The following is a 19,663-nucleotide window of genomic DNA, read 5'->3' as shown; positions in this document are numbered from 1 at the left end:
GAGAAAATTCTAAAGATAAGAGGGAAATCACTGTGTCTGCAGCCAGGCTCAGTGGATCTGGTTCAACCATGTTCCAGGGAGGTACGTCGTAAAACCTTTATGTTTAAGAATATATTACTGGTTCAGGAACTTCACAGAAGAACAGGAGTGTTCTCAAGAGGACCTTGTTAGGAAAGAGTTAATGGTCCTCCGTGTTTGTGTTGAAATTGGAGCTTTAATCATTGAATGGACCACACATTTATTGTTCGATAGATTGCATATAAAGGAGATACAGGTGGCACTGTGGTGATGGAGAAGCGGTTGTTGGACACAATAAACCTGAAGTCAAGACTTGCTTTCCAGTTCTTAGTCCAGTGTTACCTTCAGAACCTAACAACGGTAGCAGCAGATGCGTCACACTTGTGAGCAAAGGAAGAAAAAAGATTGCAAACTAAAATTTCTTCGGACAAAAGACTGTGGGCGGGAATCTCCGGTCTCGGATACCGGAATCGCATTCGGAGATCGGCCGGAGAATCCCTGTTGGCGGCAAAATCGGGGGCGGCGCCGCTTTTGTGATGCTCCACCCCCTCCAAAGCGGCGTACTCTGCAAGTACGCCGCACACCGTCGGGGCGGCCTCAGGACGTAACCTGAGGCCCTCCACCGATGCTCCGCCACCAATGCCAAGTTCCCTACGGCGTGGGGCGTGTGTGCTATTATTTTCCGGGAACCCGGCGTGGCAGCTGCGGACTAAGTCCGGCGCCGCCACAGTCGGAGAGGGGGGGGGGGGGCAATCCGCGGGCAGGGGGGGCTTTGGCGAGGGCTGGGGGCACTGGTGGGGGTGATCCAGGGGTAGCGGACCTGGCCAAAGGGGGGCACTATTTGTCAGGCCGGATCTGCGCGCGGCCGCGCCATGTTGCACTGTGTGGCTGCCGCAGGCCGCCGTTCACATGCGCGGCCACAGACCCGGCAAGTCTCCTGCCGTATCCGCAGCTGGAGCTGGGGGCCTCACGCTGTGTGTCTACTAGCCCCCCACCAGACGGAGGATCGGTGGAGGTTTTGCGCTGTTTTCTCGGGTGGAAAACGCCACTATTCCCACGCCGGCGTCAGCGCTTAGTCTCCCAGACGGAGAATCCAGCCCTGTATTCTGAATTCTAACCTTGAGGAGTAATTTAGACCAACCTGGAAAGTACATGGCTGGATCCAAGTGTAAAATATCTGGATACGGCTGCCCACCATTGTGTGGTAAATCTCACTTCTGCCCAATGGAAGAATGAAGTTGCCATGTGGACATGGGTTACGTCCTTGCCCAAGAAAATACAAGGAATGGGCTTGGCACTTTTGTACCATATGAAAGCATAATAAGGTGCAGGGCATTCTCAGAATTGGAGCTGGAGCATTTAAACTCAGATGAAGGTTTGGTTACATTATTAACTTTCATGGATCAGATTTACAAAAAGGATGACTTATTAAGTGCTTATGAGGCTTGGGCGGATTTTGACAAATTTAGAAAGTCGGAGGACACCTCCAGAGACGAGCACGTAATGGACTTTAGCAGACTGTATACAAAGCTGCAAGATTCCATCTAGAAATTCCTCAATCAGTACTGCCGTGCAAGTATTGGATTGTGCTCAACTTAGAAATATGGATAGGTTTCTCGTTTTGACGGGAGTTAGAATTTCAGGAAGACACACCCTGCTAGAACAAATGTCAGAGGCTCTAAAAAGGGTCCAGGGGCAAACATTCCTTCCCGACACACAAATGGGCTGATCGGCGATGAGACAGACTATGGAAGACACAATGTTAAAGAGATGGTGAGGTGGTCTAGAAACAGACCGCAAGCGTCAATTGGTAGACGATTTATAACTGACAATAACGAGGAAAGAAAAACCTTTGACAGTTAAGTGCAGGAGGAATGAATGGGGAAATTTGAACAGCAAATCAACCCCAGAAATGCCCAGGGTGTGGTCAATCCGTGTTTTAGGTGTGATCCGAAATTCCATTATGCAATAAACTGTCCTCAGAGATACAATAGGGTGTTTGGAATCAAACACAAGACAGAAGTCTCAGAAAAAGAAGGAATATATTGACCAAAGAGAAGGCATTGTCTTAGAAATTAGAAGTTTCAGTGCAGTGGTGAGGGTGCTGGTCACAGAGTCCTTCAATTGTGCCGTATTAAACTGCGGATGTACATCTACAGAGTGTGGAATAGACTGGTTGAGATGTTACCTGGTCTTTAAGTGACAAAAGATCGGAAGAAGGTAAAGGAATTTGGATGTTCCACTAATTTCAGATTTGGGGATATTATATCCTTAAATCACTGAAAAACGCAGTGACTCCTTGTAAAATCGCCGGAAGGAATCATTTTATCAACATGGATGTCATATCCAGCAAAAGGCATTTACTATTGAGCTGACCATCGATGAAGAAAGCACACCTGAAACTTGATGTTGATAATGACAGGGCCATCATATGTGGAAAAACTGTAGACTTGCAATTTACACAGTCCGGACACTATTGTATTCCGTTAATGAATCCTAATTTCTCTCGTAAAGAAATTGAGGAAGTACTGTTCGCATCAGAGAACAGGGGCGGGATTCTCCTACCCGGGGCTAAGTCCCCCACGCCGGCAGGAGAACCGGCGCCAACCACTCGGCGCCAACAGCCCCCGAAAGTGCGGAATTCTCCGCACTTCCGGGGGCTAGGTAGACGGCGGAGGGGTTGGCGCCGCTCCAACCGGCGCCGAAGGGACTGCGCGTGTTTGCGCAAGTGACGAAGGGCCGGCGTAATCTCGCGCATGCGCGGAACCGCCGGCGTGGTTCCGCGCATGCGCAGACTGGCCGACGTGTTCTGCCGCATGCGCAGGGGGTTGTCTTCTCCGGGCTGGCCATGGAGGAACCTTACAGGGGTTGGCGCGGAAGGAGTGCCCCTACGGCACAGGCCCGCCCGCAGCCCGCAGATCAGTGGGCCTCGATCGCGGATTCCACAGAAAACAACAAGTTCATAGAATTTGAATCATAGAATTTACATTGCAGAAGGAGGCCATTCGGCCCATCGAGTCTGTACCGGCTCTTGGAAAGAGCATCCTACCCAAGGTCCACATTTCCACCTTATCCCCATAACCCAGTAACCCCACCCAACACTAAGGGCAATTTATCATGGCCGATCCACCTAACCTGCACATCTTTGGACTGTGGGAGGAAACCGGAGCACCCGGAGGAAATCCAGGCACACACGGGGAGAACGTGCAGACTCCGCACAGACAATGACCCAAGCCGGGAATCGAACCTGGGACCCTGGAGCTGTGAAGCAACAGTGCTAACCACTGTGCTACTGTGCTGCTCAGTAGGGGCCAGTTAGCGGTAGGATGCAACTATTGTTGGTAGAGCTGGTAAAGCGACTGGAAAATATAAAACTGGTTGAATGTACAATATAAAGGGAAGGAGGTTAGGCCCATGGATTGGGAACATAAAGTACAAAAATGGAGAGCACAGAAGCGTAGAGTCAGTTCGGACAGCCGGTCTGGCAGTGAACATGCCCAGCGGAAGAGAACAAGGACCGTTGAAAGAACATCTCCTAATAAGGGCGGTTCAAGGAGTAGCAGTCTGGAAGGATATAGAAAGGCAGGATAGAGGGTGCAGCTTATCAAGGTCAAGAAATATGCCACAGACTAGGAATGCTACAAGGAGCAGAAGCCCACATGTCCGAGAGGCCTTCGTGGCTCCAACAAATTAGATGATAAATCAATAAAAGATGCAAACCTCAAAAACTTGAAAGTTGGAAAGCTTTTGGGTCTACACGGAGATCCCAAAGAGGGGACAACAGGTTTTATCTCATAGATGAGTGGACAGGGAAAAGGTGCTTCCTGATGGAACTTTAAGGTCAAAGCCAATCTGGTAGCACAAGGTTTTGAAGGTAGATTGACCAAGATGTAAGGGTGGATTTACCAAATAGGCAAAAACGGTTATTTTGACGATCTTCCTGGCTCAATTAGCCCCAAATGCTTGGAAATGCAAGTCAGCCGATATTAAAGCTGGTTTCTTACAGGGACACGAGCTTCGTCCTCCAAAAGAGGCGCCAAACACAGACGGGGTGCTCTGGAAGTTAAATAAATGTGTCCACAGGTTGAATGACCCCTCCAGAGTTTGGTATTTGTCAGTGAGGTCGGTTTTATTAATATTGGGCTGTCTTTAGTAGAAAACAGACCCTGTGATGTTTTATTGGCGCCATGGAGGGAAACTTTCAGGCAATCTCATGATGCATGTAGATAATTCTTTTGTCGGGTGAGTAGTAGCGAATTTGAAAATACTGTCATTAACGGGCTTCGAACGGAGTTCAAGATTGGAGTTAGGCCTCTGGTGCATTCAAATACATTGGATTAGAAATCAGGCAGAGTGCTTCGCATGCCTCTCCATATCAGCAGCCTTACTTGGAGAACATTAACCATAGCAATTACGTCTGGTCGGGCCTCACAGAAGAATACGGCGGCTTCTGAAATGTAGAATGAAGAACTCGGAAGTTGAATGGGGTGACTAAATTGGTTAGTTAGACAAACAAGACCGAGCGCCAGTTTTGCTGTTTTTAGAGCTGAGCACTAAAATGAACGATCCCAAAGTTGAAGAAATTGTTGGGAGCAAACAAAACGTTGGCAAAATTAAAATTGGAGTATTGTGTTTTGAAATTCCCATCTTCAGATGATATTAGGCAACTGGAACTGATCGTTTATAGTGACGCATCTTATGCTAATCTCCGTGACGGCTTTTCGAGAGCGGAAGGATTTATCATTTTTCTCCTGGGGATCAAAATAAATGTTGCCCGTTGGCAGGGGAAACTAAAAAGATATAAAGAGTGGCAAAATGTACACTGGCAGCGGAGACACTTGCCCTAGTGGAGGCAGCCAATATGGCATTTTTTCTATGAAATTTTGAATGGAACAGAGCATTTGTGAACTGCACCTATAGAGTGTGGCATGTGAGAGTACCTTTAAGAAATGGATGTTGAAGCAATGTACCTTTAAGAAATGGAGCTGATCATATTACTGAAGTGATGTTAGAGGGTGGGGGGAGCTGAGCTTATTTCTGCTTTTGGTTTCAGTTTGAGGAGAAAGCTGGGAGTGTCTGTGTGTTTTGCTGAGAGCTGCAGGAAGAAAACACAGAGCTGGTCTGTTGATATCTGCAAATCCAAAGAGTATAAGTATATTGAATGTAACCTCATGCCTGTTTTTGAAGGTCTGAAGTCTTTTGGATGTTTAAAGGAACAGATTGAAGGATTATTTAGTGTTGTAGTCTTTTGGGGTTATCTTTGAAGTAATGGGTGTTAAGATATTCAATGTTTGTTTTTAATAGGTTAAATTGAGTTCATAGAATAAACATTGTTTTGTTTTAAAAACCAATTGTCCATAATTGCTGTATCACACCTGGAGAGTACGGTGTGTGCTCCCCAAACCACAATCTATTAAAAGTTGTGGGTCGGTTGAACTCCATGAAACACTTTGGGGTTCTGTAAACCCGGACCCATAACAAGTGCCACATAGACAATAAGTCCCTTTGGGAGAATATCCACTCTACAAAAAGAGCCAATGAAAAGAGACAACAAATTGACATAGTGAGCCTAAAATAAGTGCTGGAGAATTGTGGGAGATTGACAAAATCAAGTGAGTTGATAGCAGTTACCAATTATCTGACTGAGTCGGACCAAAAAATGACTTGCGTCGAAGAAGTTATTAGAAATTGTTAAAGAGGGGAGTCTTTTCCCATAAGGAAGAGAGTGTGAGGGTGGAAATTTTTTTTGTTTTCAGAAGGGGGAAGAGGTTGCATTTATTGCAGAAAAAAATTATATATACATTTGTGTTATGGTTATATACGTCAAACGCAAAGATTTGTTTCTTTAAGAAGGGGAATCTGTTCGGAAAGAGTTAAATGTTCCCCAGTGCTTGAGTTAAAATTGGAGGTTTAATTGTTTAATAGACCACCCTTATTGTTTGATTGACTGCATATATATATAATACATATATAAATAATACATAAGGGATACAGGCGGCACTTTGGGGTTGATGGAGAAGTGATTGTTGGATACAATAAACTTGTAAAGTCAAAGAAGTCCAGACTTGCAGTGTTACCTTCGAAACCTATCAGTCCCAGCCAATCTTTACCGCTCAATCAACGTCATTCTTTTCACAACCTGGACAGCACGGTGGCGCAGTGGTTAGCACTGTAGTCTCATGGCACCGATGTCCCAGGTTCGATCCTGGCTCTGGGTCACCTTGCGTGTGGAGTTTGCACATTCTCCCCGTGTTTGCGTGGGTTTCGCCCCCACAACCCAAAGATGTGCAAGGTAGGTGGATTGAACACGCTAAATTGCCCCTTAATTGGAAACAATGAATTGGGTATTCTAAATTTATTTTTAAAAATTATTTTCAAACAACCTACAAGCTGGATTATTTGTTTTTCATGACATTTTGGTTTGTGGGAGCATGCTATACATTTTTTACGTTAGAACGGTCACTACATTTCAAAAGTACTTCATAGGCCGCAAAGCGCTTGGGGATCAAAGCAGGTGATGATGATAGGCGCTATATAAATGTAAGCCTCATTCATATTCTGTTATAATAATTCCAAAAGTGGTGATGTATAATTGTTTTGATGCCCCTGTTATAATGATACTTCAGAATTGTTCATTGTATCAAAATGGCCGCACACCGTACCGACTGCAGTAGTTTATGAAAAACGCCTGCTGTCACCTTCTCAGGGTAATTAGGGAAGGTCAAAAAATGCTGGCCTTGTCAACGACATCCACAGCCTGAGACTGAATAAAATAAAAACCTTTTATAACAGTTGGATGTTATGAAACCAACATGAGTATTACAACAAAAGCAAAATGCTGTGGATTCTGGTCGGTCTGTGGAGAGAGATGCAGAGTTAATGTTTCAGCCCGATGATCCGTCATCAGAACCCGATCATTGATTATGTATGATCATTTTGCGGACAAATTCTGGTTTACAAAAATGTGTGTTTTATCTATTTTGCTGTGTGTGATTGCAAAGAACTTGCACATGGGATGAAACCTGTCCTCTGGCGATCTTGCAGGTTTTAATCATCTCTTCTCTGTAAGACTTTGTATTATTTTCTCTTCCTATTATGGCGCTGCTTTTCTTGGGCAAGAGACTGTGCCCAACTTCCTTTCCGTTGACGATGTGAATGAGATCCTGCAGGCTTGATCATTCCTCCTGACTCTTGTTTTTTCTGGCCTCACAGGAAATTATCAATGCCTTGAAGCAGTCCTGGCATGTGAACTGCTTTGTGTGTGTGGCTTGCATGCAACCAATTCGCAACAACATTTTCCACATGGAGGACGGGGATCCTTACTGTGAGAAAGGTAAATGCTCGCCTCACCGTGTCGCACGAGAAGGCTATTTCAGTACTCCTGAGGATATGCTCAACATCCCCTGTTTTTGGGGGACTGCGGTGGTAACAGCCTGCATGTGGCTACCTCTACAAACCATTCATACTTAAAAGCAATCTTTTGAAAATGCTTGGAAAACCAAGCATTTTTGAAGCTGCGAAGGGGATTCAGTCTCGTACCTTCAGTAATATTTTACTAACGTGTTGCCCGGCAGCCGTACTCTCGTCAGGTTCTGTTTGTATGACATCATACACAGTAACTTTCACAGTAACTTCATTTGAAGCCTACTTGTGACAGTCAGCGATTTTCATTTCATTTCATACCTGATGCTCATTAAAAATGCTCCTCGTGCAAAAGGGGCTATGGAATTAATCCCGTGTACTTTTTCCTTCCACAGATTATTATAATTTATTTGGCACCAGTTGCCACGGTTGTGACTTTCCCATTGAAGCTGGAGATAAATTCCTTCAAGCGCTGGGCCACACCTGGCACGATACCTGCTTTGTCTGTGCCGTAAGTAAAGCTTAACTACGAGCTCACGATCTCTGTACCTTAATAAGAAAACCGTGCGTCTGCATGTACGTCCCGTCGACAGAACCTTGCTCCATCTAGTCACTCCTTTCAGCACGCATGGTGCACTATCCATTCCTCTGGCCATATTTACCTTGCAAATGTCTTTTCGTAACCTAACAGGTAGCTTTCCCAACAATCGTTCAAAGGACTTCTGAAAAGATATTCTCTGCTTTGTTGTGTGCAGGTTACATACCGGGTATAGTTGTTATGTTTTCTATAATTTTCAGCAAATGCTGAATAAGGGAGAGGGAAATTTTGAATCTCCATAATATCCTGAGAATAAGAGCCACTGCTAACCGCAAGACATCACATTTACTAAAATTTAATGAGACGAGAGACTGATGTAGAGAAAGGTGGACAAACCATGTCTTTCCTCAGTCTAATTTGATTTGTTTTTGCGTTGAATATTGAACAGAGACGTGAAAGATTGAGAGGAGAAAAGTAGATTGGCCTCTGACCTTTAACTACCTGATGTTGCCTGGGAATGAAGGAATACCAAGACTGTTAAGGTTGAGAAGCATAAGGATAGCGCAGGAATATTGAAAGTGATGGCAGTGGAAAAGAGAAGGGCTTCAAGGATGGGAGAAAAGGTAGAGGACACGACAGGACTAAGGAAGTAGAGGAAGCATGAATAAATAGGAAAGAGAATGAGGCAAAAGCCACAAGGGTCTTATTTCTCCAGCCCATTCCCAAATGCTGTAGGGACTGCCAACCTGTCGCATAGCATAGAAACATAGAAAATAGCAGCAGGAGGAGGCCATTCGGCCCTTCGAGCCTGCTCCACCATTCATTATGATCATGGCTGATCATCCAACCCAATAGCTTGGTCCCGCCTTCCCCCATATCCTTTGATTCCCTTCACCCCAAGTACTGTATCTAACTGCTTCTTGAAAACATACAATGTTCTGGCCTCAACCACTTCCTGTGGTAGCGAATTCCACAGGCGGACCACTCTCTGGGTGAAGACATTTCTCTTCATCTCTGTCCGAAATGGTTTACATGTATTCTTAGACTGTGACCCCTGATTCTGGACATCGCCTACCATCAAGATCATCTTTCTTGCAACTACCCTGTCTAGTCCTGTTAGAATTTTATAGGTTTCTATGAGAGCCCCCTTTCATTCTTCTAAAACCCAGCGAATACAATCCTAGCCGACTCAATCTCTCCTCGTATGTCAGTCCTGCTATTCCAGGCAGTCTGGTAAACCTTCTCTGCACTCCCTCTGGAGCAAGAACATCCTTCCTCAGGTAAAGAGACCAAAACTACACAGAGTATCCGAGGTGCGGACACACCAAGGCCCTGTATAATTGCAGCAAGACATCCCTGCTCCTGTACTCAAATCCTCTCGCTATGAAGGCCAGCATATCATTTGCTTTCTTTATTCCTGCTGTACCTGCATGCTTACCTTCAGGACACCCAGGTCTCTGCACATTCCTCTCTCCTAATTTTTGATCATTCAAATATTAGTCTGCCTTCCTGTTTTGCTACCAAAGTGGATGACCACACATTTATCCAAATTACACCGTATCTGCCATTCATTTGCCCACTCACTAAACTTGTCCAAATCATACTGAAGGATCTCTGCATCCTCCTCACAGCTCACCCTCCCACACAGTTTTGTGTGATCTGCAAATTTTGAGATGTTACACTTTGTTCCCACATCTAAATCATTAATATATGTTGCGAATAGCTGGGGTCCCAGTACCAATCCCTGCGGTACTCCATTAGTCACTGATTGCATTCCTACTCTTTGTTTCCTGTCTGCCAACCAGTTTTCTATCCATCTCAATACACTACCTCAATCCCATGCGCTTTAATTTTATGCGCTAATCTCTCGTGTGGGATTTTGTCAAAATCTTTGTGAAAGTCCAAATAAACCACATCCACTGGCTCCCCCTCATCAACTCTACTAGTTACATCCTCAAAGAATTCCAGTAGATTTTCAAGCATGATTTCCCGTTTAAAAATCCATGCTGACTCTGTCTGACCCTGCCACTGTTTTCCAAGTGCTCTGCTCTAGAATCTTTGATAATGGATTCTAGAATTCTCCCCATGACCGTCATCAGGCTTATTGGCCTATAATTCCCTGTTTTCTCTCTACCTCCCTTTTTGGGGTTACAATAGCTACCCTCCAATCTGTACGAATTGTTCCAGAGATGATAGAATCTTGGAAGATGACCACACCGGGATGTAGATTATCAGGCTCTGGGGATTTATCGGCCTTCTATCCCATCAATTTCCCCAACACCATTTCCCTACTAATACTGATCCCCTTCAGTTCCTCCCTCTCACTAAACCTTGTGTTCCCCAACATTTTTGGTCTGTCATTTGTGTCCCCATTGGTAAAGACAGAACCAAAGTAAGTATTTAGTTGGTCAGCCACTTCTTTGTTCCCCATTATAAATTCCCCTGTTTTTGACTGTAAGGGACCTACATTTGCCTTCACCAATCTTTTTCTCCTCATGTACCTATAGAAAATTTTAGTCAGTTTTTATGTTCCTGCAAGCTTACTCTCATACTCTATTTTCCCCTTCTTAATCAGTCCTCTGGTCCCACTTCGCTGAATTCTAAACTGCTCCAAGTCTTCAGAAAACAGGTCTACACTCCAAAAGCTTTGCATTGGCTGTGAAGCACTTTGGGACGTCCTGAGTATATAAATGCTAATTGTTTCTTTCCTCTCTTAAGCTGACTCACTTTTCTTTTTGCCTTTCATTCCACATGTGTGTTAACAGCTACTCCTTTAAAACGCCTTGGGCAGGATTCTCTGTAGCGCGACCCCAAAATCGGGAACGGTGACCAGGCGGAGAATGGCTCCCGACGTTGGAATCGGGGCAGGCGCCTGTTTGACGCCGGTTTGCGATGCTCCACCCCTCCAAATCGGTGTCAGCGGGACGCCGCGTGCCGCGTGCAGTCGCTACACCGTTGGTGCGTTATCAGCCGGACCACCTGCGATGCTCCGCCTCCGATTGGCCGAGTTCCTGACGGCATGGGCCACGTGTGGTCCCAGCGGTCGGGGGGCTTGGCATGCCGGCGTGCGGACAGTGTCCAGCGGCGCCACACTCAGCCAAGATCTGTGCCTCTGGCCGGGGGGCTTCTGCTAGGGCTGGGGGGAGTGGTGCGGGGTGGCCAGGGAGTGGGCTGTGGGGTTGGGGTGCGTGGGTACGCGATCCAGCATGGCCGGCGCCATGTTTTCTGGCGTGACCCGTGCGTGTGTGCGGGGTGTAGGCGTGCGTGGCTGTAGCGTGTCAGCCTTTGCATCTCGGGACCCGGCGATTCTCCGAACGTCAGGACCGGAGAATCCAGCTCCTTGGTTTTTTTTATCTATTCACAGAATCAGAGAAAAATACAGTGCAGAAATATTATTGACCTTAGCTCCTGTGGTCGTTGTGAGCACTACAACATCTATCCTGATAATAAGAATCACAAGGAACACCACAGCCCCCATCTGTGGAAACCACAATTTTCCACCAGCAATGCTCGACACCACCTTTGAAAAATGGAGATAGGACAGGGGGACGCTAATAGTCAGGGACTTCTACATATGGGACAGACTAACGACCTGGAGCGAACTGACGGAAGGCCTGGAACTACCAATAGGACAGGAACACGGACACCTCCAAATCAAACACTTTCTCCGCAAATAGGCGGCAAGATACCCCAGGGCCCCAAGAGACACACTATTGGAGGAACTGATAAACACGGACAGTAAGGACGGGGGGAACTGTGGGAACATCTATGGACGGTGACTACCACTGGATAAAGCCAGACAAAAATGGGAGGACGAACTGGAGATGGAAGTAGGTTGGGGATTCTGCAGCGAAGCACTGGGCAGGGCCAACTCCACCTCCTGCACAAGGCTCAGCCTCATGCAGTCTAAAGTGGAGCACAGAGCGCACCTGACCAGAACCCGAATGAACAGGTTCTTCCCGGAGATGAAGGATAAATGTGAACGGTGTCAGGGAGACCTGGCCAATCACACCCACATGTTCTGGGCTGCCCCAGACTTGTAGGGTTCTGGACAGCCTTCTCCGAGGCAATGTCCAAGGTTGTGGAGGTGAGGGTTGATCCGTGCCTGAGAGTGGCAGTCTTCAGGGCATCGGAACAGCCAGAGCTACACATGGGGGAGAGGGCCAATGCCCTTGCTTTCGCTTCCCTAATCGCACGGCGAAGAATCCTGCACGGGTGGCGACCGTCAGTACCACCCACAGCTGCAGACTGGCTGGCAAACCTATTGGAATTTCTCCACCTGGAGAAGATCAAGTGCACCATCCGAGGTTTGGAAGAGCGTGGGGGCAATTCGTCGGGCCTGTTTCAAGAACTACTCGAGGCAAACAGCGACTAGGGAAAGAGGGAGAGATGGGGGAGAGCAGACAAGAACACACACTACAAGGAGGTGGGAAGGGGGGAGAAGTTGAGGAAGAAACCCAGGGCAGCTGCAGGAGAAGCATGGAGGGGGGGTGGAAGGGTGAGGAAAGGGGGCAGGAAGCCCCCCCCCCTCCCCCCAATGAACCCACATGGCCTGCAACAAAAAACGCAGGGGAAAAAAAGAACAGGAACTCAGCAATAGCTCCGGGGCAGAAGAGGGGAATACCAAGGAGGGGGCAGAGAGTGTGACAGGGAACAGGGAGGGGGAGAAGATATACCAAGAAAGATGTATGTAAATAAGAAACTGTACAAAATGTAAATACCAGACACTGAAGTTTCACTCTGTAAAATTGAAAACGCCAATAAAAACATTTTTTTTAAAAACCTTGCCCCTCGCCTGAGGTGTGGTGACCCTCGGATTAAATCACCACCAGTTAGCTCCCTCTCAAAAGGGTAAATCAGCCCCTTGTCCTCGGGGCCTGTGGTGACTTTCATTTCATTTTTCATTTTAATTTAATATATTTTAATATTTATGTTTGAAATAAAAATATTTAGCTTTCTTGTCAGAAAATGTAAATGTTATTGTTTTAGTTTAACTCACTTCATGCGTGCTTTATTTGTTGTTGTAATCTGTCCATGGGGCAGATCCGGTAGCGATTAATCAAGTCCGTGCAACTCTAATGGAAGTGAGGTTATGGGTAGGTTCTAGTGGTGACTGTCTGAATACTGAACAAATTTTACTTTATTGGCATAATCAGGCTGAAATGTTAACACTTTTCTTATTTGTGTGTTAGAATAGGCCTCACGTTTTCTGATTTTTTTGTGTTTATTGGCTTTTTTTGTTTAATTCCAGGTGTGTTGTGCAAATTTGGAGGGTCAAACCTTCTTCTCCAAGAAGGAGAAGCTACTATGCAAGAAGCATGCTCATACCGTAAATATCTAAAGCACATTGATGAGATGCAACGAAGAGGAGGACTGAAGAGAAGCTATAGAAGAGATGAAAAAACAAAGGAATAATTTGCTTTTTTTTTTGTTGTTGCCGTGAAAGGCATCGAAGCTGTAACTTAGTCATTGTGGGAAGGGGAAAGGGATTGGTGTGAGGTGTTTGAATCTATTTTGGTTTGGGGTTCTGCGTGGATTTTAACTGGGATTACTTGGGTGGCTGGTGGCCCAGTGTTGTGAAGTTATTGCATTTCACCCACTTAAGAAAAACTATGTTCAATCTTTTAGCGACCTATAATGTTTGTGATGTTTGTTGAGAGACACAAGGTGACCATCAAACACAGATGACTCCTTTTTATTCAAAATTTGCGTGAATGATTCCCGTTGCTCTAAAGGCCCCCCCATGCGATGACGTAGCAATTCAAGTAAAATGATCATACTAAATGTCACACGACACTCGCTTTTCCAAATTTAATGTCAGCCTAATTAGTATGAAATCGTGCCAAATAACTGTCTGTTTTGAATTCTTGCCCTTGATAGAATCAGAAGTGACCTGGTTCTTTTTTGTTACATTGCCTAAGTAGTGTTTGCACATCTGAGGTCCTTCAGAGCATGAATTTCTTTTGGAAGGAATGATTTTAGTAATACATCGACCATTGGTTATGGTCTTGTGAACAAATTTGATGGAGTTTGACAGAGGTCTATGAAGGGAAATAGTGATCTATTTACACCAAACCTGATGGATGAGCTAATCATGAATGCTTGATTGATCCCTGTTGGAACATGCATAACTTCAAAGAAAAAGATTAATCGAAGGAAACAGTGTCCCAGTCTTGCAAGGATTTCACAGGTCTTGTGAAACATCTTAAACAACTGTTTAATGGTGCTTAAATTGAATGGTATCTTGATGCATATCATGATCGTGGTTGGGAATAATGCAACCACCAGACTCTCTGGTGATCCTAGAATTGTTTTTATTCAACCGTACATCTACTGGACTTTAAACAAAGTTAGTGAGGTGTGTCTTAAATGAATGTCTCTTCTGAGGGGTAGAAGTGATTGGGGATCACCGACACGGCGTCCTGCTGATAATCTGAATTTTGAGAGGGAAGTCTTTTGGGAGGGAGGGAGCTTCTTGCCAATTATTGCATACTGTCACGTTCACTAGGAATGGGGAGAAAGAAGGATTCCAGATCTGAAAGTGGGCCTGTGCGCAATCTCTTGCCGTTTCTCTTGATGTAGGCACTTTGGCTGTATGTGGGACCACAAGGGTAAACTGGATCATGTGCTTCTGTACCTCAGTAGAAACCAGGGGTAATCTGGAATTGAGCTTTTTTGTCTCTGAACTACGCTGGAATCCATTGGATCATTGGATGAATGGGAGAGTTCACTTGTTACTGGATAATGGAGTTTAGTTTAAAACTACACAATTTTCAATTTGTCTGGAGCTATTGTGAGGAGGCTGGGGGGGTGTCGGCGGGGGTGAGGAGGTTTATGTTGCATCTTGAGATGGCCGCGTGCTTCTGGCTGGATGATGTTTCCATCCTCCCCTCTACTTCCACATTCCCCCTTGCATTATTGATCATTATTGCCATGGAGGAAGGGGAGGGTTGATCTGACTGCCCCGATTGGCCACTTATTTCTGCACATTTCTATTTGGTTAAGTGTGCTGAGTATCTGTTTAGGGAATGGACATCTGGACTCTTTTTTTTGTATCCTGAACTGAAGCTAAACTGCCCTGTTGTGCTCATGCAGTGCAATGCACCTGAAAGGATATGGCAGTACAGGCACCGGGGGTGGAGGGGCAGGTTATGGCAGTACAGGCAGCAGGAGTGGAGGGGCAGGGTATGGCAGTACAGGCACCGGGATGGAGGGGCAAGGTATGGTAGTACAGGTACGGGGATGGAGGGGCAAGGTATGGCAGTACAGGCAGCGGGAGTGGAGGGGCAGGGTAAGGTAGTACAAGCAGCGGGGATGGAGGGGCAGGGTAAGGCAGTACAGGCAGCGGGTGTGGAGGGGCAGGGTAAGACTGCACAGGCAGCGGGAGTGGAGGGGCAGGGTAAGGCAGTACAGGCAGCGAGAGTGGAGGGGCAGGGTATGGCAGTACAGGCACGGGGATGGAGGGCCAGGGTAAGGCAGTACAGGCAGCGGGAGTGGAGGGCCAGGGTAAGGCAGTACAGGCAGCGGGAGGGGAGAGGCAATGTAAGGCAGTACAGGCACCGGGAGTGGAGGAGCAGTTTTCAAAAGCATTCCTTTGACGCTCGGGCAGCATTTGCCTCCATATTGGGTTGGCAAACCTATAAAAGGGGATTGCGGTGCTGCTGTAACCAGCGTTGGCTTAAATGCAAACAGCTGACAAATGTTTCAGGTCCATGAAAATTGTTCGAGCTGAGACTATGTGGCTGTGGATGAGGAACATTTCTTCATGCCAGAATGTTTCACGTTTTCCCTCGGCAGTTGAAATATTTGTTGTGCTTGCTTTGCTCGTGTAGTAAGGGCAACGTGTAGTCACTGGCGCAATGCAGTGAGCTGTGCCTGCACATGCATGTTCGTTTATCCAACAGGGAGGCCACCTTTCTAATGCTGACATGTGCAATTTACCTGATTGGTTACGAGTTCCACCTATCAATGCTGGTTACTCAAACAATGCTGCACGACATTGCTGTTTTTCAAATTTATAAACCAGGCTTGTAGTGTATTTTAATTTTTAACACAGGATGTACAGGTTAAATATTCTTCAGATGGTTCGCAGGTTAATGCAAAAGTTTTGCAAAGCCAGAGCAGCAGCTCCAATACGATCAGTTTACTTCGGCAAAAGGACAATTTCGCCTCAAAATTCATTTTTTATTCTAGTGTGACTTCTTTTATTTCATGGAATGGCACACTTTGGGTCTTGCCTGCTGTATCTGGGTAGTTTGATTCAAATGTACAGCTGGGTAACAGGATAGCCCTATTGCCCAGGAGAAAGAAACTAAAGCACATGGCTTAAAGCTACCTAACTCTTGTTACATTATTCAATTTGTCGAGGACTATTGGCCCATATTATGTCTTGAGGTGGCCGAGTGTGTGGGGATACAGGCTAAGGTCTTAACTCTAGCAACACATAAGCCTTATCCAATGTCATCAGCTTTGTTTGTTGTTTCAAGTTATACAGTGCCACAATAATGCCTAAAAATGTTGCTCGTTTTTCTTTGCCTCAACTCTGGGATCGGAACATTGTTTCTCAAGATGAACTCAAATGTTCAATGGTGTATTGGGCATTCGGGGAGGTAATAGTCACCCAGGGAAATTTAAACATTGTAATGTATTTTATTAGATGCCTTGACATACAGCTCCAGCATTGGGAACTAGTAGAAGTGGGCTGGTTCTGTATGTGCATACTGAAGATGGAATGAACGACAATGTCAATGTGTATGTTTGTACCATCTCCTTTTAATGATCATTAATCTCAATGTTTTGCCACAATGAAGGAGGATTATCCAGGGTTGTGTTAAAAGGAGGATGCAAAGTGGAGATTTTGCCAGGTGCACATCCCCCACCAAGGCCAGGTGGATTGGCCATGCTAAATTGCCCCTGGGTGCCCAAAGATGTGCAGGTTCGGTGGAATGACCGTGACCAACGCGTGGGGATAGGGTGGGGAAGTGGGTAGAATACTCTTTTGGAGGGTCGGTACAGACTCAATGGGCTGAATCGCCCCCTGCACTGTAGGGATCCCATGGACACCCAGGCACCTGTTATATCGCCCATATAGGACGTTACTACAGCAGTGAGCTGGAGTTGCATTTGGCTTATTTTAGTCTGCCCTCTGCACCATAGCCTTCCTGGGAACTGATTTAGGTTAGTACAATATCCAGTGCACTTATAGAAAATGGTTAACTCTTTTGTACTAAACCTGTCATCTGTTTGAGTGGATGATGCAGATAGACTGCGGTTATGTGTTAACCTTTGTTAGCAAGCAAATTGAAACCTTTTAAACATAACTCAAAAAGAGAATGCTATGGACATTCTCCCTCTCCTCACTCTTGAACAGCTTGTTATAAATATTTTTGAACCATTTGAGGAGGGAACATTTCAAATAGTCAAACTCACTGAGTTTGCCCAACTTCCAACTATGTTTAGAATTGGTTTAAAAAAGGCTTTGAGATGCTGAGAGCTATCACAAAAACAATATGAGGAAACATACCTGGAATTTAAAAAAGGAGTTGTAAGAGGATTCTGCTTTTATATTTATGCATGCCTATTTTATAAACATATACAATGAGTTTACATTTGAACTGAAATGCTTGATTGCCGATGTGCTTCCATTCACTCAGTAGCTTGATTGTAACAAAAATAATAACATGGTTTGCTTTCCTGTATACATATCAATAAATCTTTGTCCTGCTATCTTTAAAAGAAGTTTATATATTTCCAAGAGTTCTTTATTTGTGCCAATATGACTCACTACTTTAGGTCAAGGTAAGGAAACCCCAAAATCTATTTCAACAAGAGGTTGAGTAGAATGGGCCTACATTCTCTGTCGTTCTATAAGGGAGGCGGTGGCCTAATGGTATTGTCACTGGACTAGTAACCCAGAGACCCAGGATAATGATCTGGGGACCCGAGTTCGAATCCCATCACGACAGGTGATGGAATTTAAACTCGAATGTAAAAAGGTTTAATGATGAACATGGAAAATTGTCGGAAAACCCCATCTGGTTCACTAATGTCCTTTTAGGGAACAACATCTGCTGGAAAACCCTGGTCAGGCCTACATGTGACTCCAGACTCACCGCAAAATGGCTGACTCTTAACTTCCCCCTCAATAAATGCTGGCACAGCAAATGAAAACAATTTTTTTAAAAACACTCCAAAGAATGACAGGTGATTTCAGTGAGATGTTTGACATTCTTCAAGTGTTTTGACAGGGTAAATGCTGAGAGGCAAATGGCTGGGGGGCTTGGAACACTGGGTCACGAAAAAGGTCACCTCAGGAAAAAGGTGTCGGCCCTTCTACAACTTCTCCAGTCAGAGGACTGTGAATCTTTGAAATTCCCCACCGCAGAGGACTGTGGATGCCTCAGTCACTGAGTGTATTCAACTCAGAGATTGATAGATTTTATTGCCTCGAAGAGGTTTAATGGATAGGGGGGGGGGGGTAGGGTGCGAAAGTGGAGTTGATCAGCCATGATCTTATTGCATCGTGCAGCAAGCTCAAGGATCGGTATAGCCTATTCCTACTTCTGATTCCGATGTCTGTACCCTCCACCCCTTCTCCCCCTAATCTCTAACAACCTCCGCGTTGCACTGTCCCGAAATTCTGGAACTTCAGTGGAGGGGCACTGCTGACTCTCACTAAATAAGGAAAATCGGCCCTCTTCAAATGTAGTCTGGCATTCATTTTAATTCAAAAGTATTCATCAAAATGGTAACATTGCATTCAATGTGCGCCTACTGTTGTGCTGTAGCAGTAATGCCATGCTACTGCTACCTGTAGCTGCTCCTACCAGGAGATCTGCTGTCATGGGGCACGATTCGCCCAGTGCCGGAAAATACATGGCTATTCAACGCGACTCGCATTGAATAAGGGGCCTGAATGGTGTGCGTGCGACCGAGGTAGCACATAGCCCCGTTTTGTACAGTGGGGAGCTCCGCTCGCCGGAACTCCCCAGTGTAGCGAGAGATTGAAACACCATTTTTAAATGCCACAACGGGTGAATCGCACCGTTGGCATTGTTTGCTTTGCTCCCACACACTGCAGATCCCCTGTAGAGGGTGCTATGCCGTAACGGCTGTCTCAGTACCCTAACCTGTTACTCATAAGCCCATGAAACACCTGTGAGCTGCTGCAAATTTAATGAATAGCGAGCACCGTTCCTCTGGTCTGGGCTTTTGTGGTTAGTGGTTACTTGTTCAGAACAGATTTTATTGCATTGAGCTGAACAGGTAAGTCATTGAAGAACAATAAGTCAATATTTAAAAAGACAAGTTGCTGTGAGGTACTGAATTGAAAAGGAATGGATAACTAACAAGCTTCTGCCTTTGGAGAATCGAACAGTACTGGCATCTTAAGCAAACAAAGTAGACCAATTAAATTACTTACAAGGATGTGAGTGAAAAAGTACCAGGTAAAAACCGGAGGCCTCTAAAGAGGTTAACCTACATACAAGTACTTTTTGTACCGCATAAGTAACTATTCAAACAGAACAGGGCCAAATCTACAGATAATTCATCTTCAAAAACTAGTAATTGGATTCTGTGGTTTATTGAGGTATTGAATTAGGAGTGTAGAGACCAAAAAACCCTGTAAACCAAATCACGGGTGGCTTCAGAAAAATATTATTATTTTCAAAGAAAACATGAATCATGAATGTTGATAGTCAAGAGAGGAGCTTGGAAACTGCATTACATCATTGTGGAATACAA

At 45.3% G+C, this 19,663-nt stretch overlaps 1 protein-coding gene across 7 annotated transcripts in view; it reads left to right on the top strand.

Annotated features, from left to right (window-relative positions):
- LOC140408302 (PDZ and LIM domain protein 5-like) overlaps positions 1 to 17,656 on the top strand; it is a 328,382-nt gene extending 310,726 nt beyond the window's left edge. For all 7 annotated transcript variants that reach the window (XM_072495316.1, XM_072495317.1, XM_072495314.1 and 4 more), the window contains 3 exons: positions 7,231 to 7,351; positions 7,776 to 7,891; positions 13,170 to 17,656. In XM_072495316.1, coding sequence (XP_072351417.1) covers positions 7,231 to 7,351; positions 7,776 to 7,891; positions 13,170 to 13,259 — 327 coding nt within the window. In that variant the 3' untranslated portion in view covers positions 13,260 to 17,656. The remainder of the gene's footprint in view (positions 1 to 7,230; positions 7,352 to 7,775; positions 7,892 to 13,169) is intronic.
- Positions 17,657 to 19,663: the final 2,007 nt, after the last annotated feature.

Source organism: Scyliorhinus torazame, chromosome 3 (assembly GCF_047496885.1).
Source record: "Scyliorhinus torazame isolate Kashiwa2021f chromosome 3, sScyTor2.1, whole genome shotgun sequence".
Taxonomy (NCBI): domain Eukaryota; kingdom Metazoa; phylum Chordata; class Chondrichthyes; order Carcharhiniformes; family Scyliorhinidae; genus Scyliorhinus; species Scyliorhinus torazame.
The sequence above is the reverse complement of the archived record's forward strand: the minus strand, read 5'-3'. Positions and strand labels throughout refer to the sequence as shown.